This window comes from Aspergillus alliaceus (genome assembly GCF_009176365.1).
Source record: "Aspergillus alliaceus strain CBS 536.65 unplaced genomic scaffold BDW43scaffold_4, whole genome shotgun sequence".
NCBI classification, from domain to species: domain Eukaryota; kingdom Fungi; phylum Ascomycota; class Eurotiomycetes; order Eurotiales; family Aspergillaceae; genus Aspergillus; species Aspergillus alliaceus.
Window position 1 is genome coordinate 199171 of NW_022474687.1, and position 21650 is coordinate 220820.

At 48.6% G+C, this 21650-nt stretch overlaps 7 protein-coding genes across 7 annotated transcripts in view; 3 read left to right on the forward strand and 4 right to left on the reverse strand.

The window, feature by feature from the left end:
• Positions 1 to 2285, reverse strand: part of BDW43DRAFT_296928 (uncharacterized protein) — a gene marked incomplete at both ends in the record, with an annotated part of 3607 nt that extends 1322 nt beyond the window's left edge. The window contains one exon of the mRNA XM_032044294.1: positions 39 to 2285. Coding sequence (XP_031904773.1) covers positions 39 to 2285 — 2247 coding nt within the window. The remainder of the gene's footprint in view (positions 1 to 38) is intronic.
• A 1599-nt stretch (positions 2286 to 3884) lies between these two features.
• On the forward strand, positions 3885 to 4854 carry BDW43DRAFT_306639 (concanavalin A-like lectin/glucanase domain-containing protein; the record flags this gene model as incomplete). Its single annotated transcript, XM_032046072.1, has 4 exons — positions 3885 to 4165; positions 4222 to 4346; positions 4404 to 4734; positions 4788 to 4854. 4 exons carry the CDS (start codon positions 3885 to 3887, stop codon positions 4852 to 4854), a joined length of 804 nt encoding a protein of 267 aa, XP_031904774.1.
• A 58-nt stretch (positions 4855 to 4912) lies between these two features.
• Positions 4913 to 6232, reverse strand: BDW43DRAFT_262651 (threonine ammonia-lyase). The gene has a single exon (XM_032040445.1). It carries the CDS (start codon positions 6179 to 6181, stop codon positions 5216 to 5218), a length of 966 nt encoding a protein of 321 aa, XP_031904775.1. The 5' UTR covers positions 6182 to 6232; the 3' UTR covers positions 4913 to 5215.
• Positions 6233 to 7676: 1444 nt separating this feature from the next.
• Positions 7677 to 8839, reverse strand: BDW43DRAFT_262652 (nitronate monooxygenase). The gene has a single exon (XM_032040446.1). The coding sequence runs from the start codon at positions 8823 to 8825 to the stop codon at positions 7746 to 7748; it is 1080 nt and encodes a 359-aa protein (XP_031904776.1). The 5' UTR covers positions 8826 to 8839; the 3' UTR covers positions 7677 to 7745.
• A 452-nt stretch (positions 8840 to 9291) lies between these two features.
• BDW43DRAFT_306642 (AhpD-like protein) lies at positions 9292 to 9821 on the forward strand (the record flags this gene model as incomplete). The annotated part of the gene is made up of 2 exons (XM_032046073.1): positions 9292 to 9505; positions 9592 to 9821. 2 exons carry the CDS (start codon positions 9292 to 9294, stop codon positions 9819 to 9821), a joined length of 444 nt encoding a protein of 147 aa, XP_031904777.1.
• Positions 9822 to 10348: 527 nt separating this feature from the next.
• BDW43DRAFT_321122 (FAD/NAD(P)-binding protein) lies at positions 10349 to 12531 on the reverse strand (the record flags this gene model as incomplete). The annotated part of the gene is made up of 1 exon (XM_032049266.1): positions 10349 to 12531. The coding sequence occupies exon 1, from the start codon at positions 12296 to 12298 to the stop codon at positions 10349 to 10351; it is 1950 nt and encodes a 649-aa protein (XP_031904778.1). The 5' UTR covers positions 12299 to 12531.
• A 2666-nt stretch (positions 12532 to 15197) lies between these two features.
• Positions 15198 to 18937, forward strand: BDW43DRAFT_321124 (MFS transporter/fungal specific transcription factor domain-containing protein; the record flags this gene model as incomplete). Its single annotated transcript, XM_032049267.1, has 6 exons — positions 15198 to 15346; positions 15407 to 15549; positions 15606 to 16592; positions 16648 to 16779; positions 16831 to 17019; positions 17416 to 18937. Exons 1-6 carry the CDS (start codon positions 15263 to 15265, stop codon positions 18935 to 18937), a joined length of 3057 nt encoding a protein of 1018 aa, XP_031904779.1. The 5' UTR covers positions 15198 to 15262.
• Between the last annotated feature and the right edge of the window lie 2713 nt (positions 18938 to 21650).

Here is a 21650-nt window from a genome sequence, read left to right on the forward strand (position 1 = left end):
ATGCTGATCAGAGTGTCTGGATGCTCCGGCCCCAGCACTTGCTTGCGGAGCTGCACCACCTGCATCCCTAGCTCTTCTGCTTCCTTCCATCTGCCGTCACTATACAAACAGCTCCAAATATTCACAATAAAATTAATATATTTCTCCTGCTCCTTCTGGAAGTCAGCTTCTGCTATTAGAGAAAATGCATGCGGTAGATATTCCCGCCACACCTTTCGATTGATATGGTCATTGTTCGGGAAAGCTTCGCTCAATCGGTCTGCAGTTTTCAATATATGCCGACTAAACTGTTGGCTCTTTCTCATCCAGTTCCGAGTTGCAAGATGGACTAGTCTGTGTAGATTTAAAGAACAGTCCCTGCCATTCTCACTAATAAAGGAGAAGGCCTTGAGAAGGCCGATGGCATCAATTCTCTTCTTGGTTGAGATTGGCCGGGGAAGTAAGGACTGTGGAATATCGCGAGGGTTGATACAGGCCATGAATGACAGATAGTCTGCCGCCAGTTCATTTGATCGCTGAATTTGCTGAAATGAGATGAGCCAGGTTAATGCAACAGGATTCTGGGTATCTTTATATCGCCTTTCATCTCCAAAGTCTTCACTCAGCAATTCAATCACATCAGGCTCCTGGTCCTGTAAAAGTATAATATAGTCAGAGAGACCAATGCTATTTTCATTGATATACGCTGCCGCCTGGGTAATTGCCAATGGAAGAAAGGCCAGCTGCTCAAGAAGAGTAATGGCTATATCATGATCATTAAGTAAGGTTTTTTCAACTAGTGAGTTTTGTAAAATTTTGATAGCAGTCTCTGTGTCCGGCTCAGAGATTATTATTATATAAGAAGACACTAGTTTCACAGCTACCTTCCGACTGCGTGTGGTGAAAAGAATATGGCCCTGCTCACTTTGAGGAAGAAAGTCTGTCAGTACTGAATTATTAGTGTTATCCTTGCTCCACATCTCTATATCATCCGCGTTATCAAAAAGAAGAAGCCACTTCCCAGCACTCTTCTGGCTGAGATAAGCCTTGATTTTTTCTTTTACCTCTGCTGGTTTTATATCAGCCATTCCTAGCTTTGAGGCGATGCTCATGTAGGCTTGTTCCACACTCTCATAGCTGGTACATGTGACCCAGAAAATCGAGCACTCAGGGTCTCGGTTTCGCATGCGATATGCCAGTTCAAGTGCAATCTGGGTCTTTCCAATTCCGCCTAGTCCGTAGATAGCAACTTTGCCAGCTCCGTTCGGCTCCATAATCAATTCCTCAGCCCTGGTGACTTCTTCCCGACCTACAAATTGCAGGTTCCTTCTAAAGGGGACCATCCAAACTGGTTTCGTTGATTTATATGATTCCTTGTAGCAGTAAGTAGGCACCACTGACAGTAGAGCCTTCGCATAGGCAGCAGCAGCAAGGGCGGCATATCCTTGCCACTGTTTATTTTTATGGGAATCGCAGTAGTCACAGATGCCTCGAATGGCAAGAGATGGGAGTTCGTCCATGAGCCCAGCAGCCTCCATTTCAAAACAGAGTATGTCTAGACCCTGAGCAATGGAATCTCGGGTCTTGGCATCTTTCATGACCTGATCTCCGGAAGCGATCAAGCCATAATGAAAATAGGGCTCATCAGTTATCCTCTCAGAACGGTTCACTAACTGGGTCGGATCACAGGCTGAACAGTTGTGTTCGCTAACCTTATGACTGTATGTCGGTCGGAATAGCCAGTCGTCTTTCGGTCGCGAAAACTGTTCTCTCATCTCTTCACATTTGTGCAGTACATCAATTAAGATTTGGTTAACCAGTTTTTTCCCTGCCATGTAATCACTCTCTAATTGAGATACGGCCTTCAACAACACTGGAGGAGGTTTATTAAGTGACCCGATGTGCTGAAATCGTCCGCCACGAAGTGTCTTGCCGTAGTCATATTGAATAACACCACTTGAAGTGGCAGTTGGCTTGCTGATTACAACATCGCCAAGGCGAACATCAGCACTTTGGCTCGGGACTCCGCCTCCAATACCCACCATCAATCCAAACCGGATACTCCGAAAGGTAGAGACCATATGTGATGCCACAGCTGTAGCGGATATCGTCCCATAGACACCGCCAGGCAGACAAGCCACCACCACATTGTGGTTGCTAACCCTCCCAAGTGTGTAGACATTGTGGTCGGTTTCTGGCTGGGGGAGCGGAGGGTGAACCTCGTCCAGCATGGCCTTCGCGGCCGCCATTTCCAGCGGCAAGGCGCAGATCCAGGCGACCGTATAGTCGTCACGTGTGAAGATCATTTTATATGTCACACACAATATAAAGAGGTGAAACTGACGAGAAGGGATCAGGTAGCCTTTGGCTAGAGAAAAAAGAGAACTATTACAGTAGGTATTGCAGATCAAGTTCTTTAAGGGCATATCCAAATTCGAGGTTGGAGTTGAGGGGTCATCTGATACGTGTTGGTTTGAGGCTGTCGAGGTTCAAAAGCCAATCATGGTCTTGAAAATATATAAACAAATAAAAAGCAAACAGAGAATTGATGTGTAATAACAGCACTCTAGCAACTACCCCAGTTTCTCATGATGACCTCCCAAGGTTTCATCAACAGGCCTAGACAGGTAAGTTGTTAGTTATAGTGCCTAGTTATAGTGTCTAAATAAGAGAAATTAGAGGCTGAAGGTGCTGTATAATTGTTTTGAGAGGGCGCAACTGCTCTATGCCCTCTTCGGAATCGGAATAAATGCCTCCGACGTCTGAGATGCAGAGGTTATTACTACGATTAGTCAGGAAATTTAGGTATCAACAAATCGGGGCGTTGGCCACTTAGTCCAAACCCATCAATCCACAGAGCTGCAACGATTGTTTGCTTGTGGGAAACTATATTTCTTCAAGAGGAATCCCAGCATGACGAAAATGACCCTCTGCGCTCTGCTTCCTTGGGCCCATAATGTCAATGCACCATTCTAAGAATACATCAAATTCTTGCTCTGGGTCCTCTTCATATACCTTCTAGTGCGCTTAATGAAGGCTTTTAACTCGGCAAACATCTCTTCAATAGGATTGAGATCTAGTGAGTATAGGGGCAGGTACATCAACTTTACCCCAGCATCACTGCACATCTGTTCTTGATATGAACCAATAGGAGACACGTGATCGCCTAGCGGCTTGGCCGGATCACCAACTCCTTTAGCCCCTGAAGGCTTTACCTATTAGTAGAAAAGATAGAGAAAAAAAGCGCTCAAGATAGTTGATACAGTCGTCCATAGAATTGAGTATCTATCCGAATGGCATCCGGTCCTCAGTAGGCAACGTACGTGTAGCTGATACAGTATCATTCTGCCCATCTTTCACCTGACATCACAACAATATATATACAACAGTCAACAAGCCCCAACCGCATCCACTACTGTTGAAAATCCATCAATGCTCATCATAGTAGTATATGGACGTCATCTAGCCTCAGTTAGTACAGATCAGTTAGCCGAGATTGCTGGACCGTATTACCCGGAACATGGCATTCGGTTTTGACCATCAAAGTGGCCGCACCCACCCCCTTTTGGCGGACAACAGCGGGAGATAGATATAGATAACCATAATATTTCGAGAGCAGAGCTCTGTCGATTCATTCTCGGTTAGTACACTGGAGTATATTGCAAGGAGTTTAGATGTTCCAATCCACCCTTCGAAGTTATTACCGAACATTAGCCATGAAATTTGGTCTCCACTCTTTGTTTCATTTGGTTTCAAATATACAATCCGCGTTGAGCGTTAAGGAGCATATTCTTGTTCATATATCTCTAGGCAGTGTTTATCATAAGTTTTGACCGTTTGTCCATCCTTGCCTACCTAGCAGTTTTAAGGTATATTGTCACTTTATACATTTTTTAGCGATCAACATGCTTCACTTTCCTCGTGCCCTAGCGGCCCTCTCTTTTTCGGTGTCGGCCCTTGCCCTTCCCGTTCTATTTTCTCGGGCCCAGGCGGCAAGCAAACACTGCGGCGACTACGACTATGTCGTTTTGCAGGACACCCCGTGGATCGTCTATAACATGCTCTACAATGCGAACCAAATCGTAGGCTCGCAGTGCACCAACTACGACCAGGTAATCACTTCCACGAGTGGAACTAAGGAAGTTGTGTGGAACAGTGTCACGGAGATTGAATATGTTGAGAGCACGTAAGAATCTCACTTTCGATTGTCCTGAGTAAATTCAGTAGTTGACTGGAGCAAAGCAACAATGTGCCTAAAGGCTACTCCTTCGTGGGCCTCACCCAGAACCTCGAAACAAAGTTGTCGGCCATCAATTCAATTCCTAGCACATACAGCTGGACTCGTACCAACACCACTGCGTACAAGGGTATGGTCTTTTGCTGCGTCAGGTGTCTTGGGAGATAACTGATAAACTATGAAACAGGAAATGTCTGCTTCGACTTCATGACTAGCGACGTCAAGGGTGATTCCACCTCCTCTTCCTCTCGGGAGCTGATGCTCTGGCTGCATTACGAGGGTGGACAGCTTCCCATCGGTTGGGCCAACGGTGCTGTTGCCACCATCGACGACCTCTTCGATACCTCGTGGAAGCTCTATGAAGACGTCAATGAGGATACCGGCATCACTGTTAGCACCCTAATACCTGAGACGCAATTCGATGGTACCTTCACTGGGGACCTGAAGGACTGGCTTCTTGCTTTATCTAAGCTGGGACGTTTCACTGAGTCGACCTATGTCAACGTTGGTAACGCTGGGTATGTTACTTTGGCTCCCTGTCTTGCCTTATAAGTACTGAAAAGTCGTACAGAACGGAGTTCTTCTATGGTAACTCGATCATGAACGCTACCCTCGGATTGCAGATTAACCTGGGGTAAGGTAGTAGTGCTGGGGCTTTGGTTTCAAAACTACAAAATTTACTTGTATCATTGCGTCTAGTGGTGGCACCAACACCCGTTTCGCTAGTTAGGCCCAACTATATTTCCTACACCTTGAATAGATGGACCTCCAAGACTATATAGAGGTTAGTTACTATTTTGACAGCCATATCCTAGTATCGATGAGAAGACGACACGTGTCTGTTCAATGGTACTACGAGCATGGAAAATGTAACATACCCCCGGCTTAACATTGGCCAGCGATCTACTGCTATCCCGCTGATGCAAGTCAAGCATTTTCACCCCTTGATATTTTCATATTTCCTCCTCTCGGGGGAGGTGTGCTGAAAGCCGAATGGTCTCAGAGATCGAAGATGGCACGCTTGAGGACCTCGAGGTCAAAGTTTGCACCGCACAAGACAATGATACTGGTTTCGTGGGCTAGTCCGTGCGCGACCTTCGTAAAGCCGGCAAGGGCAAGAGCGGCAGAACCCTCCACCATCATATTTTCATCAAAGGCAAGGGCCCTCAAGGCCGCTTGGATTTCTTCTTCATTGCATTCGACAACGTGATCCACAACAGACATCGCCAGCGGCAGTGTGAGGGTATTTGTATCGATACCGCCAGCCACGGCATCAGCCAGTGTATCCAGATGTTCCGTTTCAACTGTATGGCCCACCGCCATGGACTCGGCGAGAGCCTTCGAGTTAATGGCAGCAACACCATATACCTTTGTGTGTGGACTAAAAGCCTTGAGAACTGCCCCTATCCCGCTAACCAGTCCGCCGCCACCCATGGAGACAAAGACATTATCCACCCGCTCACACTGCTCCAGAATCTCCAAGCCAATCGTCCCCTGTCCAGCAATGATATCAGGGTCATTGTACGGCGAAATATAACTGTATACGCCCGACGTAGCGAGCCGCTGCGCATGCTGTTCAGCAAGCCCAGTTTCACCACCATGGAGGATAACCTCTACACCATAGGACCGAATTTTCTCCAGCTTTGCGGGCACCACTGTTTCCGGGAGCACAACAGTGAGACTCTTCGAGAGGGTCTGTGCCGCACACCCGGCACCAATGCCATGGTTGCCCGAGGACGCTGTAATTAATTTCCCGTTTCCAGTTTGGCTCGACATTTTGGACATCGCGCCTCGAATTTTGAAGGACCCCGTCAGTTGGAAGTTCTCTGCTTTGAAGAGCACCGTGGCGCCGTTGGCCTTGCCTTGCACTCGGGCTGGAATGAGAGGTGTTTGGTAGATGTGGTGGCGGATGCGGTTCCTTGCCTGTACCGCGCTTGCTGCTGTTTCGAGGACCTTGCTGTCCATTGTTTCTACTTTTTTTTTTGACGGTGTATATCCAATGGAGTGCGGAAATATATAAAACTGTCGAAATGGAAATAAAATGGAGTAGAAGGGCGGGGGCGTCGTAATATTTATAGTTAAACATTTGAGGGCCTAGGCTGGACGTGTGGAGGAAAAGTAAGACAAGCTGATTGGCCTGAACGCGTATCTTGCCGAGTTGGTTTAGATCATCCCGAACCTTTGAAGGATAGAAAATAAATTACCCCTAGCACATGGCGCATCCATATGTAGAAGATAGACTCAAACCACATAAGGCAATGCTCTAGAGAGATCTGCATTCTCGTATTCTTGGTAATTTGTATTATGTCAAATTTGTGTTCTGACCTCCGGTCTTGTTCACTACCCCGGAGATATCGCAGTGGATTGGTTGAGTAGAAATCTGATCGATGGGAGTATTGAGTCCCAAGTTAACTAAATCCTGCTCATGTAGCGAAGCAGTGGTTGATGACATTGCTAAGTGGCTGTATAGAAAGAATCCGTCAAGCGTAGAGCTAGACTCGGGTGGCCGTGAACGCAGGAAACGTGAGCGTATTCGAATCTATTGTAACTCTCTCGGATACAGTCGGTTGAAGATTTGTATATCTTTGGTCATTAGAATGGACATAATGCCACAGCATACTAAACATGTATGCTGAAAGAGTGAAACGTTGTCCTTTGGCTGACAACTTCTCAGCCGTGGTATTATTAGCTAGACCCGATCTGCTGGTTCAGACCATTCTGTTCGGTATTTCCTCACACCTCCGTGTGTCATGTTATGGGGCTCAATTGAAACTGTCGCGAATAATGATGGCCCGATGGATTCAAGATACCTTTCTAGTACAATGATTTTAGAGTGTGATTTGAGAAAGGTACACAGACGCCCACCCGACATCCGATGAAGCATTTAGAACCAATAATCTGATAGGCAACATTTGGACGCAGGCGTTCTTTGCAGACGCTTCTGGATATATGGCTCATTTGTCTAGGATAATCACTTTCATCTAGTGTCAAACCATGGGTTGTTACCGTACCCCAAGTCTTGGCTAGATATAGACCTATGGTCGAATAATGGTGAGAATAAATATTGACGGTGCCATGTTCTCGTACATGACAGGGGCATTAGTCGAACAATGAATACCACTTCTAGAAAGATGCTTACCAAGGTTGGAATGAATGTCATTGCTGATCAAATGTTACCAGATATATAGAGATGAGGTTAAGGGGTAGAGCTGTCTTGAACTCGGATCTGTTCATCTCCTTCGGACAAGATAACACTAGGTTTGCAAGCGAGCGGCAGAAGGTTGGCACAGCAGACCCTATAGGGCAAAAGTCTTCGACAGGTGAGATATGGCTGGACGCGCACAGAGATACTACCTGGGCTAGATAGGAAATGAACCCTAACATCGCTAACAATAAGCCAAGAGTTGATGTGACGCGCAATTTATTATCAGGAAACGATATCTAATCTTCGTAGGCCAGCCATAGTAACATGATAAGATCTTGCCCTGGTACCAATCAGGTTCAAATGATAAGAGCTGGAGATTACGACTTATAAGTTGGATTTCCCCACAGCAGAGAAGCGCTCCAGGACGCCCTCCCGAACCTCGTGAACAATGGTCGCAGCGTCTTTCACGCCATGAATCAAACCAATGGATGCACCTGCATAGGTAGCAAGCCGGCCTTCCGGTCCCCAACCAGCATCCCCAGCCTTAAGAGCTTCATCGTGGTCCTTCTTGAGTTCATCAAATGACCGCCCCTCTTGGTGCTCAATGAAGCTCCGGTTGATAATTGTGCGCGGGCTATACTCCTCGGGCCAGCCCATCGTACCGCGAAGATGATTGTAAAGTAGCGTGCGCGTGGTAGCAACGGCTCCATCACAAGCCCGGACGATCTCATTCTGATATCCACGGCTGATACGCGCTTCCTCTGAGGCCAAGAATCGCGTTCCCATCACCACTCCATCAGCGCCAAGACATAGAGCCGCTGCCGCCCCGCGCCCATCAGCAATTCCACCTGCAGCAAAGATAGGAATTTGACTTCCTGCCAGCGCATCAATGACCTCCGGGAGAAGCGTAATAAGTCCCAGCCCATCCTTTGCCCGACCGTGACCACCGGCATCAGCTCCTTGGACGACAATTACATCGGGTCGCTCAGACCCCTTCAGGAGGCCCTTTGCCTCGGCAAGGGTGCCAATCTGGATCCAGATCTGAGTCTGGGACGACGCACCGCGAATCCGACGGGACCAGTTGTCGTAGTCAGTTTGACCGTTCCGTGGAGCGAACAGCCATGCCGCGCATGGTTTGAACTTCTGGATCCCCGAAATCGCGGTTTCGAGGTCATCACTCCAGAGTTGGAAGCCGACGCCAACTGGCAGGGTGCAAGTCAATGTTGAGAATGCGGACGACGATTTACGCAAATCGTGTACCAGTGCAGAGATCTCCTCAAGATCTTTGATCATATCTTGTGTCTTCACACTTGGCCCTAGGAAACCCAGTCCGCCTGCGCGCGAAACAGCGACTGCCATCGCCGGACCGGACATTACACGCATTGGCGCGCTCACGATGAAGGGGCTTGAGACCCATGGGTAGGCGCGAGAGAGACTCGTTGCGAGGCGCAGTGCTTGCGACATTTTTGTTTCCCTTTTTTTTTTTTTCCCTGTCTCTTTAATTTACCAGGTTATCCTATGCGGTAAAGGGGGTATTATGACTCCGAGTTGTCAAGGACGTGACGACGTTTCGGAAATGGCGAAAGAACTGCGGGAACTGCGGAGATCAATCTTAAGGGTCGGATCGGATATTGCGGGGACTTTCCAAGATATTTAATATCACTTCACTCTGGATCCACTACAACCCGAGCCAAGATCCTGCAATGTCATAAACCATAATTATCGTCATCTGCTGCATGTGATGGAAATTTTTTTAATTTTCTTTTTTTCAACAGTGGATCCATCCGGAATTTACTCGGGGCTGGAAGATGCACCATGTGAAATAGGGCTTGATTTCCAGCTCATGCAAGACTGAAGATATTAGAGCACTGATAGCCAATCCCACCCCAATCCCGAGTCACATTCTTCCAACTACTCAATCCTCTCAATCATGTCCGCTGACACTAAGTACGACGAACTGCACCAGCAGCTCCTCGAGGAGGGGCTGAGAATGCGTCGGGAAGTCCTCGGCAACGAGTACGTCAACCGCGCGTGGAACAACGCCAGCGATTTCGCGCGGCCCGGACAACAGCTCATTACGGAGTGGGCCTGGGGCAATGTCTGGCAGCGGCCAGGCCTGGACCGGAAGCAGCGCAGTCTTCTTAGTATGTGGACTTCTCGGGATTATTTCCTCTCATCAATCTTCTACAGTCGCCCTAATATCCGTGATTTCTACTAACGCATGCGCTAGCCTTGGGCATAATCATCGCCCAGAAAGCGTGGCTGGAGCTGGCTCTGCACACTCGCGGCGCTATCAATAACGGCGTCTCCGAGCTCGAAATTAGGGAGACCGTGTTGCATGCCACGGTCTACTGTGGTACGCCGGCAGGTGTCGAGGCGATGATGGTGACGGAAAAGACGATCAACGAAATGGTGGAGAAGGGTGAATACAAGCGACCAGAGACTAAAGGTGATGCTTGATTTTATGATACCTACGAGAATGTAGACCGTTTATTGTTACGTGCTTGCAATCCTCCCTCTCTTGCCTCTTTTTTCTCTACCCGTCTTATGGACGCTTGGTAAGAGTTGGCCAGTATCTGTTGATAGCTATTACCTATCAAATAATCTCGATAAATGGATCAAAGGACATGAATAGAAGCATCAAATTATTCTGGCTAACATATGAAGTACTAGGTACAGTACCGATGTATTCGAGAACAACACAGGATTACACAGGATTACTTCAAGCGATGCTCAATACTATCATTAATTATTCACAGTGATGAATAGAGAAAGCCCCAAAGAGGAAATAAGGTGATGGTTAGCATGAAACCTATTGGTTTTCATGTATCGAGGATTCTATTGAGGAACACTACTCAGCTAACCCGCAATCAACATGTCATAGCATCTAAAGTTTCTAATAACTGCATTTTTCAAACTGATATCTCTAGTATTCATATTCTTTTATGCACAATTCGTAGATATTCATTAACACTCTTACCTTTCTTTCAAGTCTTTACCTCAAACACTGAAACCTCCGCAACTTCAACATTCGACCAGGACTTGACACCCGCCGGTTGTTGTGTGACTCCCGTCTCACGCATTGCTGCATTCAGCGCAGCCCGCGCCACAGCATCAGTGTCGCAAAGAGTAACCGAATTGACACCCGGCCTGGCGCCAGCTGCAGTAACCCAGTGCACGCCCTCCGTGGGAACACCAACAGCGAACCGTCTCGGGTGCGCCCGACCCTTCGAGTCGATGACATGGTACGGCGCATTCGTCACGTCTAGACCACCAGTTTCGTGACCGTCGACAACGTGGGGCCGGCACTGGCCCGACTTGAGCAGGTGAGAGAGGAGATCATCAGCCGTGTTTCTGAGGTTCGGCTCTGGTAGACGCGCTTCAATGAGCGTAGTGACACGGACAATCAACCCGGGGACATCGGGGGAGTGCACAACCCAAGCGCCGTCTTCGGCGGAGACGTTTGGCCGGGGACCAACGACGTCCAGGATGCCTGCCTCGATCAGGGCAATCATCTGCTCGATACGCTGACGAGGGGGTCCGATGGACAGGAAGGCGTTGAGAGGCGTGTACCAGCGGTCGAGGTGGTCGCGGTGCGATTCGCCTGACAGTCCCGCGTGATCGACGATGAGTCGCAGCTCGTTGCGCAGATCGCGCATGACATCTAAGGCAGCCTTGAGGGGGCCATCGACGTTACCGAGGGAGGCTTCCTTGGCGTCCTCGCGCAGGTAGTCAAGAAGCCAGTCGCGCCAGACACCGGCTGTGAATCTCTGCTCGCCATAAGGGCGAGAGATACGTTCCCAGGACCAGCGATTTTCCTCCGTAATACCGAAGTCTTCAAGGACATCAGCCTCTTCTGCGCTCTGATATGGGGCGGCGAGGAATCGATCGCGGAACTCTGGCGTCTCCTTGCCGTGTTGCTTCAAGAGGGCTTCGTAGAAGACTGTTTCGACTTCCTTAGAGACCAGCGGCCAGATGTCGGTGAGGAAGTCTGGGGCGTTTCCGGATTCAGAGCGCTTGCGGAAGTCGCTGATCACCTCTTCAGTGATGATCAGGGGGTAGTGACGACCGTAGGCGCCCTTAGCGTTGTCACCACGAGCTTGGTATGGGATGCCGCGACGGGAGCCGGCGTACAGGCGGGGCTCGTTGCCGGAGGGGTGGTAGCGGAGGCCGTGGGATGTGCGGGTGAAGTGACCGCCACGGCCAGTGGTTAAGAGGGCCATATAGTCGAAGAAGTTGAGGCCGAGGCCGCGCAGGAAGACCGGCTCACCGGGCTTTAGAGAGGAGAGATCGACATCCGCTGGGTTGGAGGGGGGGAAATGACGCAGGCCGTTACGCCTAGCATATACGGCGAGCTGCTGCTGCTCAGGGTCTGGGAGTAGTGGCAGATGGCCCTGGGAGAGGATCACAGCGGCGAGGCCGGGTAGAGTACGGCCGGTAGAGAGGGTGAGGGTCTGGCGGCCGTCGGCAGCGCTCTCTAGGCGCACTGCGCGGGAAGCATGCACCTCGATTTCGACTTCAGGAGGGGCCTCGCGCACTACTTTGTTGAACACCCATTCCAGATAGTGTCCGTACACGGCGCGAGTTGGGTAGTCGTCAGGGCTCAGCCCAAGTTTGGCAGCAGATGCCCATTTATACAGACTCGGTCCCTCGCGGATAGGACCTGAGCAGACCACACTCTTATCAGTGAACAAAGTCACCTGAGATGTGACGGTGTTCATCAGCAGCTCTGATGACTGCTCGGTACGCCAGACACGGCCAGCTCCAGGCGGAGAAGGGTCGACGACGTGGACTGTTAGCCGCGCGCCTGCTGTGAGGAATTCTGGAGCGGAGGCACAGAGGCGTTCCAGTGAGCTGGTTCCGCGCGGTCCCATACCAACAATGGCAACGTGGGCATGGGTAGTCCCTGTGGGAACGGATGGGACGGAGTACTTCATGATAGATTTTGCACTTATGATCTGGCGTCCGTGAGAGATGAGTGAGTCAAAGGCAAGGTCGCTAAGTAGATGTCAAGCTTGTCTATATACTCAATCGAGTGGGGTGATCTGTAGATTTGGAAGGAGTCGGAGGAAACCAATCACTTGAATGGCGTACTCCATTTATACTGGAGAACCTGACGGAGTATGTATTGTGCGTCTACATCTAGCTGATGGCTGAGCGTACCCAGTTTGAGACACTGTATTAGGATAGGCTTTCGTGATTTCCAGAATCCATGCAGGCGTTGTGACAATGCAGTTGTCATCGTTTGCATGCAATGTCAATATATGACAACCAGACTTCTCAGTCTGAATTTCTGGTGGGTCTAGAGAAAAATACAGAATTTAGGCTCTTCGGCCCTGCATACTATAGCGGGTAAGGCTGTGGGCCATACACTATGACTATGCAGACACACTATGACAGTACATGTTGGGCATGACACTACTGAAAAAGTAGTAGCATAGATCTTATTAACTCTAGGATCTTCAAGTCTTATCAGACAAATTTGGATAGATCTTCCGTAGAAGTTTGACAGTGCAGTAGAATCTCAAATCCGGGCTATTCACATGCCCTTTAACTCCATATCTGTCCTAATGCCTCGAGAGCAGAGTATTTTGAGTATCCTAGACCAAGGTTATCCATTGGTGCATACGTAATGCCTAGGTATTCCTTGCCAAGTAACCTATGCATGTCATTAATCCACCGTGGCTGCTAGCCATGGCCGCTGAGTAGTGCAAAACAATATACATTCTAGACCGGCTGCTATCCCACTATTGCTTCTAATGTACCCACTACTCAGCCTGCGCGCTTCAGGTTCAAAACAAACGCCCCGTTTCCTCCCCAGGTCAGATTGTTACCATTTGCGGGATGGCCGGCAGATATTTGCAAGTTTTTTTTATCTGATTCCTTTTTCGTCAAGTACTGTCTATCCAAATCTCTTCAGTTACCTGTCCAGACATAAATTTCTAGTTTCGAGGGTAATGGTGAGTAGTAATATATGGACTCTTGCCTTTTGAAGACTGGCAGAAACCACGCAGCAGCAAGATCTACATGCACAATGAATCAGCCGGCAGAAGTTCAGCCAAGACCACGCCTTCCGGCTATTACGGGAAACTGCACAACCTAATTGACATACTTTCCATGCAGCTGCCCTGCACTGGAGGAATGTTAGTGGTTTGACTCTGGCTAGTAGAGTTTGCCTGGCGGAGTGGCGGCGCCACCAACACTGACGAAAGTTGTCGACTTCCGAGAGCCTTTTTACAAGCCCTCCTTTCTTTTGACTCCGATACTTTTCTTGCTTCTTGCTTCTTTCTCGTTTCTCAAGTTTTTCTTCACGCGGAGTACACACATGACTGCAAAACTTTGACGTAATGCGTGATACTAATGTAATTGATCTAATTTATTTTGCTCATAGTAGCGCACACCACCACAGCTGGCCACAGTAACCAACCTCAATAGTTAGGCATATTGGCTAATATATTAGTGTGCAGCAAACCGGGAATAATACGGATAGGCCTGCATGGCCCTAATACAAGATGTCCATGAGGTCCTCTTGTAGTGGTAGTGGCCGTTAACGCGGTATGGCTAGCCCTCGTATGGCCTGCTGTGTGAGTTTCTCAATGATGACTGGAGAAGCTTTGTCTGTGTACAAGAACGGTATATGAACAAAGGTATGGTGATGAGAGGTTACTGACTTTTGCACCACGGAGACCACCTATCTTCCCCTTTCCCTACTATCAAACAGCTCGATCACCTTGTGGATAAATTCCCGGTCCTGTGCCCTCCTTCCACCTAATTTCATCTCTGTTGTTCCCCGTTTTGGTGCCTTCGAGGCAGTATTTCGCCGGTTAGAGGTTTCCAACCACCCAACGTCTTCATCAAATAGCATTGTACCTCGGTGTTTCGTTCTAGGACTATCATTCTATGAGGTCCAAGATATTAGCATTTGCTTCACCCCAATGACAATATTGCCTTTGGCAAATACTGCAAAATATCTCCTTTCAGGGTGGGTAAGCCTTTGAGCGACCTGGTGATACGGTATCTAATATATATGTTAATGTGTATCACGAAAATAGAAGGTTAAGTTGTTTGACAATGGGACTTTTCAGTCGAACAGTAGGGGCATTGAGAGTATATGATATTAATATATATCCATGTATACTAGCTGTAGCTGAGATTGTTAATAGACTTTCGCTGACCTACCAGCAAACGTTCAGATAGCATTAACTCGCAAAAGGACTTTAACTGTCTAAAAATGCACCAATGTAGCAAGTATTACACATAGATAGCTACGCTGGTCTACAGATCCCTGCCTTCCAAAATATATTGAGAATGATGAAGCAACTAGCTCACTCGAGGTGTATCTCGTGAGCCCGACTCGGAATATGTTTTCATGTTGGATCTGAGGGAGGCAAACATTTTTCTTTTCCCCGTCCTTCCGTTTTTTTTTTTTTTTTTTTTTTGTGTTTTTTTTTTTTTTTTTTTTTTTTTTTTTTTTTTTTTTTTTTTTGTGTTTTTTTGTGTGTGTATTGCGTTACTACCGTTTCAATATCCCACATAGGAATCAATACGCTGGAATTTTTAGCACGAGTAGCCAGTCGGCTATTGCGGACACAAAACCATCACAATGCGCCTCTGTAACTTGGGATATGATCGACTTGGACCCTGCGCTACAATGTCCGCAATATCCGAGACCTCCGCGGCGTTCTGGCGTGCACATACATTTCTTCGTATGGACCATGCAATTGACCCTAGTAATATTATATACCCTATGAGTTTTTCTTGTCAAGGTAACTTTTACTACTGTCTTGGCTTTTATTTCGTTTCATCTTGAAGGGTATGTCTCTTCTTTGATTGCTGGTTAAACAAAGGAGGCGTTTAGTATCAAGAATTTTATATCGCCCTCTAAGCACGACCCTCGCAAGATGAGTCTTCCATTATGGGGTCAAAGCGAGGACCAACGCTCGGAGTCAGGGAACACTACAGATAATGACAATCTCGAGGCACAGGTAAGTACTCATTCACAATGGAACTGCGTATGACCTAGACTAATGGCCGACTCCACCTAGATAGAGAAATGCCCAGAGACTACTTTATCCATGGGGGAAGGAAAGGCTTTCCCGCCGCTTCTACCAGACTTAGAAGATTATGTTGTGACATTTGACGGCCCGGAAGATCCAGAACATCCTTATAATTGGAAGTTCTCCGCTAAGTATGTGAACCCCCCAATCGCCCCGACCCCCCGCTCACCTTCTCCTTGGCATGCAGACTGTACATCTCTGTCATCGTTTGCTTTGGAACCTTTGTCGCATCCTTTGCCAGTGCCATCTTTGCGCCGGGGACAGGTGGTGTTGCCACGGCCTTTGGGGTGAGCTCTGAGGTTGGGATACTTGGTACGACGCTCTTTGTTCTGGGCTTTGCATCCGGTCCTATGATTTGGGCCCCCTCGTCCGAGCTGATAGGCAGACGATGGCCATTGACTGTAGGTATGTTCGGGGTCGCAGTGTTCAGCATTGCGTCCGCTGTGGCGAAAGATATTCAGACTGTGATCATTTGTCGCTTCTTTGCTGGTCTCTTTGGGGCTAGCCAGCTCTCTGTGGTTCCTGCCGTGCTATCGGACCTTTTTAATAATACCCACCGTGGCCCCGCGATCACTGTCTACTCCTTAGCGGTGTTTGTGGGGCCATTTATTGGGCCATTTGTTGGGGGGTTTATCTCCTCCAGCTATCTCGGCTGGCGATGGACCCTTTATATTCCTGCTATTATGGGTTTTGCGATGACCGCCCTGAACATCTTGTTTGTGAAAGAGACTTATGCCCCAATCCTGCTCATCTCTAAAGCCGAAGCTATCCGGCATCAGACGTCCAACTGGGGGATCCATGCTAAACAGGAGAAGGTTAAGGTTGATTTCCAAGAGCTACTGGAAAAGTATTTTACACGCCCATTGAGGATGCTGATCACCGAGCCGATCATCCTGGTGATCTCGCTCTATATGTCCTTCATTTATGGGCTTGTCTATGCGCTCCTTGTCGCCTACCCCTATGTATTCGAGTCCGTGTATGGGATGAACCCAGGAGAGGCTGGCCTTACCTTTTTTGGCCTTATCATTGGCCTGGTCTGTGCATGTGGATTTGTGCTCTCCCAGCAATCTGTCTATGTGCAGAAGCTGGTTGCCAACAAAAACGTTCCTGTGCCTGAATGGCGCCTGCCCCCGGCTATTATCGGTGCACCCATCTTTACCGTGGGAGTATTTTGGTAAGTAGATGCCAAGGAGAGACTTCATGAGACGTTTGACTGACACAGCAAACAGGTTCAGCTGGACAGCCTTCACCCCCAATATTCACTGGATGGTCCCAACCGCCTCGGGGGTTCTGATCGGCTTTGGAATTCTGTGTATTTTTCTTCCATGCTTCAACTATCTGGTGGATTCATTCCTTCCCCTGTAGGTAATGTTCAGTTGTCTTGGGTTATGGTGTACTGACTGTTTGCACAGAGCTGCATCAACCGTCGCGGCGAACATTATTCTCCGATCCAGCGTCGCTGCCGGGTTCCCGCTTTTTGCCAAGCAGATGTTCAAGAACCTTGGGGTGCAGTGGGCAGGGACCCTAATTGGATGCTTGGCGGCCATTATGATTCCTATCCCACTGCTGTTTAAGAAGTATGGGCCACAGCTGCGAGGGAAGTCAAGACTTGAGCCATAACGGGGTGGGGATATCATGGATGCCTGTACATACTTTTTCAACCATAACAAATAGTTGTTGTTCGGGTAAGGAGTGTCACATGATCCACTGAGTCAGCTATTAGATCACATGCTCGGGTAACTCCGGGCGGAATGGAACAGCCACTTCCGCCGTCCGCCCCATACTTCCTTTTTGTCTACCGCCTTCATACCGACCGCCTTCGTTTTTTCCCCGCTTCTTATTTATTCATCCTTGTTTATTTACTTATGATACTTGACTTGCACCATGGCCAGTAACCCTCCTGCTTCAAAGCGCAAACGTTCTCGTTTTGCTTGCGAACCGTGTCGCGAGCGGAAAAGAAAATGTAATGGAGAATCTCCGTGCTCAACTTGCACCAGCTGGGGATATCAATGTCACTACCACAGTGAACGACGCGTGCGACAGCAGAAACCTTCGGATCCACCTCTCATGCACGAAACCAAGCCCAGTCCCGGACATGCAAGCTCCTACACCGAGTCGCTGGAGGCGAACTCAGGCGCAGCGTTTGTGAGAAAGATTGGTCTGAAGATGGATCCGGCAAACGCACCTAAATTGAACCTCTTCGGGTGGAATGTTGGAAGGCGCAAACCCCCGCCCGGTCTAACCACCGTCTTACCTATGCCAATTATCGATATTCTCTCGCTTACCCATATGAAGGCTCTAGCCAATATCTACTTCGCTAAGGTCGACCCCTGTTATGGCTTCATCGATTCCTCCGTTTTCTTTCGTCGCCTGGAGGCCCGTTGGCGGGTGTCTGCGGAGGACAATACTTATGACGGGGTGCTTGCGGGAGTCGCTGCTCTGGGATTGCTATTCTCAGAAGTTACTATAAATGTCACCGAAGCGCATTTGGTGGAACTGGCCCGTTCGATCGCGGATACACACATCGGCTCTGCGGCTCCATCTGTGGATGTGGTCACCACATGGGTGCTTCGAGTGATTTATATGCGCATGACTGCCCCGCCATACCCAACGTGGATCGCCAGCTCCACCTTAATGCATTTGATCGAAGCGTCGAAGCTCCATCAGGACGCATTATACGAGTCATGTGATCCCGATACCAGGCGACGGTTGATCGGAGTGGCCCAACATCAGAATCTCTGGATCTCGTACGACTTAGGCCTTTCGAGGGTTTCTTTCCCTCATGACACAGTGACCCTTCCGGCACCGAGCTCTGGTGATTTTACGGTAGAACTTCTCGGTCTCTTGCCGCTTTCTACGAGCCTAGGTCCGGAGAATCTGCGTCAGGACCAGGAGATCGAGGAGTTGTTATTGCAAACATTGAGCCGGAGTCATACGCAACCACCATCCGTTCTGGCTCAGTGCAATCTCGTCCTCTGTTTGCTGCGACGCCTTCATATGAGAAACCTTGTGACGTCTCCAGCCACGATGGAACGAGTCATGGAACAACTCAAACGAAGCCTAGGGGCTGCTCGGCGAATGTTGTCTGATTGTTGCCCTTGGCAACATGTGGCCAATGTGCCGTTTCAGATGATTAGTATTCTTCTCGAGATGGACACGAGTGCCTCCCTTGAGCTTCTACCGGACGCGATGCAGACCCTTAGACTAGTTGCTGTTACCTACGATACCGAGACCATGCGCGAGGCGTACGGTACGGCGTGCCTGTTGATTCTTCTCTACCAACGACGCAGACATGCGGACACCAAATTGCTCAGCGGGCTATTAGAGGATCACCACCAGCCATCCGGCGCTGACTCACCGATCCGAGCAACTATTCCCAGCTCCGACGAGGTGTCCTGGCTTGAAGGGTTAGTCGCGGAAGTGCCCACTTTGCAGGGTCTCGACTTTGGTCAATTTTGGCAGCCCGACATGGTCCCACTACCCCTGGACGCTTCGGGTGTCTGGGCGCGACCGGCTTGATTTTCTTTTTCACTTTTACCCCGCAAGCCGCTTCAACTACCTCTCTCCGGGCTATCGTAATCCCCAACCATTGATGTCGAATAAGCCGACGTCATTGACTCCGGATGTATGGCGGGTTAGGGCATGAGAAATCCTCGCCACGACATCTGCGTGATACTTAGAAAAGACAAGGATTTTCAGGCACTTCAAGCATATCCTGACAGCCAATCATCGCTTTATCCATGTCATGGCAGTGGAATCGTTCGCTTGGCCGCCGCGCCCTTTATTCGTTTTGGATCGGTACGGTACAACTGTATGGCGCAGGACTCACCATCGCCACCGGTCATCCTCCTTAGCCAAGGAGGGACTCTGACACATATGTGTACCGTCTGTCATTCCGTGATCGGCGCCCTCAGCCCCATGTGATGATTATGTTCTGGCCCACTTTCAATAGTTTAGTGTCTTAAGGATCGTCGAACCGCTTCCAACGAAAGTTATGCAGTACGGTGCTATCTTAGTAATCATCTATACCCCTGCTAACTTAACGTGGAATATCGGTCGATGCCTCGCTTCTCCACGTGGGCCTTCGGTCAGCGACCATGTGGGCCTTCGGTCAGCGACCATGGACATCTTAGGCGCCAGGCCGATTACTGATACCACTGGGGCTGATCTAGGCGTACCTTGTACTCTCAGACCAAGAGGTGATATGACAGTCGCCGGTGGGTCCTGCGCCCAGTTTCATGAAATAAATCCTGCAGACTCGGTAATTCAGGTCTGTTTTGGTTTAGACAAAAGCTTGATCCGGGAGCATGCCTCCAAATCGGTTTAACCTATTCGAGAATCAAGTCGCGATCTGTACGAACGACAACGCACAGGCCATGTACTCCAACACCGGGTCCCAAATCCCCGCGGTGACTCTACGGCTCTACGCGACCGTTGTTGCTACTTTCCTCTTTAAGAATTTCGCCTGCTTCGGCTGATACTCGGCTCTACTGGGTTTCACGGAGGAGTTGATTATGATAAATGGACTCGGAAGTATAATTTATGAAATTTGCCCGGTGTACTGTATTACTCTTTGGTGGAACTGTATTCTCTGCAATATGAACAACGCTGATGAACAATACATTCGTGCTTAGATGTATGAATTAGCTAATTTATACATCCCCTCGATATATATGGATACATACGTCACCTAGGTAGCAGATCGTATCGACGAAGTACTCCGGTTGACCCCGGTAAGAATGTTAGTACGGGTGGTCCTACAAGGATTTGAATCCTTTGGATTCTGCCAGAATTATCGAATGACTAATCTATCTAATATTCTGTATGGCCACCTTCTGCCTCTATAACTGCCTGACATCTAAGGGCAGTCTCTCTACAAGGAAGATCAAGTTCTTCAATAACTTTTTTATATGATAACCGGCACGTGCGTTTTGATGAAGTAATAAAAGCAATAATATAAACTATATTCTCTTCAGATAGTTTTAGACACTGACCAGGAGGCTTTCGAGGAGTCATTTGCTCATTCTGGCATATATATTGAACATAGCAATAGGTAAATCCAAGCCGAGAGCAGATCTGTTGATAGGTAAACCCAGTATCTCGTAGAGTTAAAATAGGAATTCGATCATCGCGGTTAAGCCATCGGGATTTCTGGCTTTCTTGAGAAGCCTCTGGAGGCATCTCTGGAGGGGTGCTAGGCTCAGATATAGCCATATTAGCAGTGGCTTACTGCTACAAATCTCACAAGGGTGGCTATATCGGAGGTCTCTTTAGCTTCAAAACTAGTCTTTTTTAGTAAGGCAGTGCTTTGAGGACCTCACCTCTCCAAAAGATTCAAATCCTTGTAGGCCCGCCCGTACTAACATTCTTACCGGGGTCAACCGGAGTACTTCGTATATTTCGCGTTGATTAGATGGATGGCATCATATTCCCTCATACAGTCTAGACCAGTCTGCATGGTGGGACATTCCGCCTTGGCGGTGGCGCCTGCGCACCAATGGCGGAGCAGGATGAACACCTCCGGCGGGTCCGCCCGTCGCTAGGGAAATGCTTCAGCTCTTGTGCCCTAAAGAACCCTCTTCGACCTAACTTGACTTCATTCTCACTCTTTGCTCGCCAAGGCTCTTGTCGCGTAAGCCAACGGGGTTACCAAATCTTTACGCGCCCTATTGATGATCCCTTTTGCCAAGCCTGCAGCTGTACGCGACCTAACGGGGCGGCGACCCTGCGATCTCTTTTTTTTTTTTTTCCCTTCTTTCTTAGGGTACGGAGGAGTGACAATCAGGCATAGGGAGTACATGCACTAATGAATTCATTTAGATTTCCGGCCCCACGAAGCACGATGTGTGCAAGATTTTATTACCAACCAAGGCCATATGCGTCCTAGTGTACTGCTTCGACTTCCCTTAGGGGTTATAAGTGAGCCCACTATACGTCTTCTGCAAAGAATGGAATCCCAGGTCATTTCAACTGTAGAAGCAGGTTATTTCCAATATTATTTTCACTGTTATTTTCCCTATCGATCTAGTGTCCAGCCTGTGTGGTAGATTTAGTGGCCCTAGTGGGTAAAAAGGAATGAAAACTATCCTGAAACAAGTATGCATACGCTAGAAGGCCAAGCCGACCAGTCAATTCCGAGATCAATACTAAATCATGGAAACCCGTGCTCGATCCATAGTAAAGAAAACTATACTAAATAGTCTAGTGTTGCATGCAAGCGCAAAATCGAAAT